This window comes from Orycteropus afer, unplaced genomic scaffold, assembly GCF_000298275.1.
Source record: "Orycteropus afer afer isolate SDZICR_OR568_19922 unplaced genomic scaffold, OryAfe1.0 scaffold00844, whole genome shotgun sequence".
NCBI lineage: Eukaryota > Metazoa > Chordata > Mammalia > Tubulidentata > Orycteropodidae > Orycteropus > Orycteropus afer.
This window is the reverse complement of record NW_006922431.1, coordinates 578,167-581,450: the sequence shown is the minus strand read 5'-3', so window position 1 is coordinate 581,450 and position 3,284 is coordinate 578,167. Positions and strand designations below refer to the sequence as shown.

The window sequence follows — 3,284 nt, the reverse complement described above, 5'->3', positions numbered from 1 at the left end:
TAGCATTTATCATATTAAGTTGTATAAAGAAATATTTTCATTGTAGATAGAAAAAAAAGGTGTAGCACCTAATATCTATTGAACATGTACTATATGCCAGACACTATTCTAAATATTTCACCTTCTATAACTATTAATTCTTACATCAATCATATGAGGCATATTTCATTATCCCTCCTATTTGTAGATGCAAAAACTGAGGCACAGAGAGCTTAAAGCTTAATGAACTTGCCCAAAGTCATACTGCTAGCAATTAGAAGAGATAGAATTTGAAACTTTGATATTAGTTTAACTCTAGGGCTTCACTGTGCTATTTATTAGGAATTTTAAAGTGCATTTAACCACTGTATTTTTAGAATATGATTTTCATGATGGAGTGCAAAGATGAAGGCTTTTGTGTATATAGTTATTATAAAAGATATGATTGCAAGCAGTATGCATTTGCATGCCCATGAGAATCTAAACAAGCACTAGTGCAGCAAAAGGTAAGCACTTGGCTGCTAACTGAAAGGCCAGTGGTTCAATCCCACCAGCTGCTTCACAGGAGAAAAGACTTGGCAATATGCTCCTGTGAAGAATACAGCCTAGGAAACTCTATGGGAGCAGTTCTGCTATGTCCTATATGGTCCACTGAGTCAGATGTACTCAACAGCCCAAAACAACAACAATATGAAGATCTGAAGTACATAACTATAGAGTGAGTTTTGAGAGGCTTGGCTTTTCCTGTTTATTTCCACAACTTGTGATGTTATTTCCATTTCCATTTCACTTTATAGGAAATTTGCTGATCTGATTTCAGAGACTGGAAATCATGGACCAAGGAAATACCTCAAGAGTGACTGAATTTGTCTTACACAGTCTTTCAGGTCCTCAAGAGCTACAACAATTCTATTTTGCATTTTTCACACTTTTCTATTTATCAATTTTACTGGGAAACCTCCTCATTGTGCTCACAGTCCTCTCTGAACCTGCACTGCACACCCCCATGTACTTCCTGCTCAGCAACCTCTCCTTTATCGATACCTGTCTATCCACTTTTGCAACTCCCAAAATGATTATTGACTTTCTCACAGAGCATAAAACCATTTCCTTTGAGGGCTGCATGGCCCAGATATTCTTTCAGCATGTCTTTGCTGGTGGTGAAATGATGCTCCTTGTGGCCATGGCATATGACAGGTATGTAGCCATATGTCGACCCCTGCACTATGCAACCATCATGAATGTACGCAAGTGCACAGGCCTTGTGGTGGGCTCCTGGCTCATTGGGGTTGTTCACTCAATAAGCCAGTTCGTTTTCATAGTAAATCTTCCATTCTGTGGTCCAAATAATGTGGACAGCTTTTTCTGTGACCTTCCCTTGGTTGTTAAACTTGCCTGCACTGATACCTATGTACTTGAGATACTGATGCTCTCATACAGTGAGATAATGGGTATGATCTCCTTTGTGCTCCTGCTCATCTCCTACACAGTCATCCTGGTCACTGTGCGACGTCAATCCTCAGCGGGCATGGCCAAGGCCAGGGCCACCCTGACTGCCCATGTCACTGTAGTGATCCTGTTTTTTGGGCCCATCATCTTCATCTATGTCTGGCCTTTCAACAACTTCCGAGTGGATAAGGTACTTTCAATATTCTATATTGTTTTTACCCCTCTCTTAAACCCCTTGATCTACACATTAAGAAATAAGGAGGTAATATTGGCAATGCAGAAACTGAAGAGGCGAAAAGTAACTTCCTAACAGTTTCTTGGCTTTCCCTTGTGATAATGACAAACAAAAATAAAGGCACCTACCTATATTCTTTGCTATTCCCATTATTTATATTTCAAATAAGAAATTAAATAGATCGAGATAATTTCTTGTGTCTCAAAATAATATTTGAAATGTGATCTCTCACTATAAACTATTCAAACTTACAGACTAAATAGTAATAATGTTGGTGAACTCATTAACTGAAATCACTTACCAAATAGACTTAACCATGGAAATGTAACATATATGACCATGCTACATATAGCAAAACCTGGATCCACAATTAATGTTTCTTCATGTCAGTATATTGAATTGAATTTCAGATTGTCACTCAAAGTTAGTGGTTCAATGAATACACACATAAATAGATGTCTCTCTATATGTAAAGTGTAGTTTTTTCAATAATGCTGCTAAATATATCCCTCTGCTATATGTATTCTTTTATTGATTTCCATGTCCTGGCCTCTAATCTATACCACCTTTGATGGTTAAGGTTTATGGTAACTTGGTTGATTCTCAGTGGTTTAGTAATTATGATGTAGTCATCCGCCATGATGTGATCCGATATAATTAATCACCTCCATGAAGAGATCTGCTATGAGCAGCCAATTAGATGAAAGAGAATTTCCTTAGGGGTGTGGCTGATTCCAAAATATATGGCAGTTCTGGAAAAATTCTGGCTTTTTGCTTAGTCCAGATTGGCTTGTCATCTGACCTCTGGTTCTTTGGCCTTTATCTTGTGGGATGCCATACGGCCTGCTGATCTTGGAATTCATTAGTCTACATAGTTTGTGAGCCAGTAGCTCACCATCTTACCAGCTGTTCTGGTTACCAAGTGCCACTCTGAAAAGAATACACCACCAATGGGAAGGCCTTAACAAAGAGAAGTTTATTCTTTCACAGTTTGGAGGCTTTAAGTCCAAGTTCAAAGTACCAGGCTCTAGGGGCTGGGTAAAAACCCCTCAACCTTGGGGTCCAGCTCTGCCTCCTGCTCCTGGCTCACTGGAGCTAGAGGCATTTATTCACTCAGACAGATGCTGGCTGCTGAGGCTGAGAAGCCCAAGGTTGGCAAGTAGAAAGGCACAGTCTCAAAGTTACCAAACCACATGGAAGGCCATTAATTCAAGTTCATTGTAAGTACCAAGGTCGGCAGAGCATGTCAGGCTGCTGAACTACGACATGGCTACATGCAGGATTCAAGCATGCCATATGCTAGAGACCATTCTCAAGGCTTCTCCTTATATACAGGAAGCAGACCACATCCCAAAGGCAGCTACTTCAGCTGCTAGTGGTAGATCCCACCATAGAGCTGATTGCCAGTCTCATCATGGGGAATAACTACCACTAGCTGCCCAGCCACTCAAGCAGGCCCAGCCAAGTTGACACACAAACATAACTACCACACCAGCTGATCTTAGATTCATCACCCTTCACAGCCCATTAACCAGTTACCTGCCATCTTAGCTGCTGATTTTGGGTATGTCAGCCACTGCAGCTACCATCTTGACATCTGATCCCATACCTCAGGACTTGC

The 3,284-nt window shown here is 40.5% G+C and overlaps 1 protein-coding gene across 1 annotated transcript; it reads left to right on the top strand.

Moving 5' to 3' along the window:
- The first annotated feature begins 808 nt into the window (after positions 1-808).
- On the top strand, positions 809-1,738 carry LOC103212080 (olfactory receptor 4K15-like). The gene has a single exon (XM_007958078.2). The coding sequence runs from the start codon at positions 812-814 to the stop codon at positions 1,736-1,738; it is 927 nt and encodes a 308-aa protein (XP_007956269.1). The 5' UTR covers positions 809-811.
- Positions 1,739-3,284: the final 1,546 nt, after the last annotated feature.

Excerpts from the sequence above, each read along its gene's own strand:
- LOC103212080 (XM_007958078.2), top strand. The coding sequence starts at position 812 with ATGGACCAAGGAAATACCTCAAGAGTGACTGAATTTGTCTTACACAGT.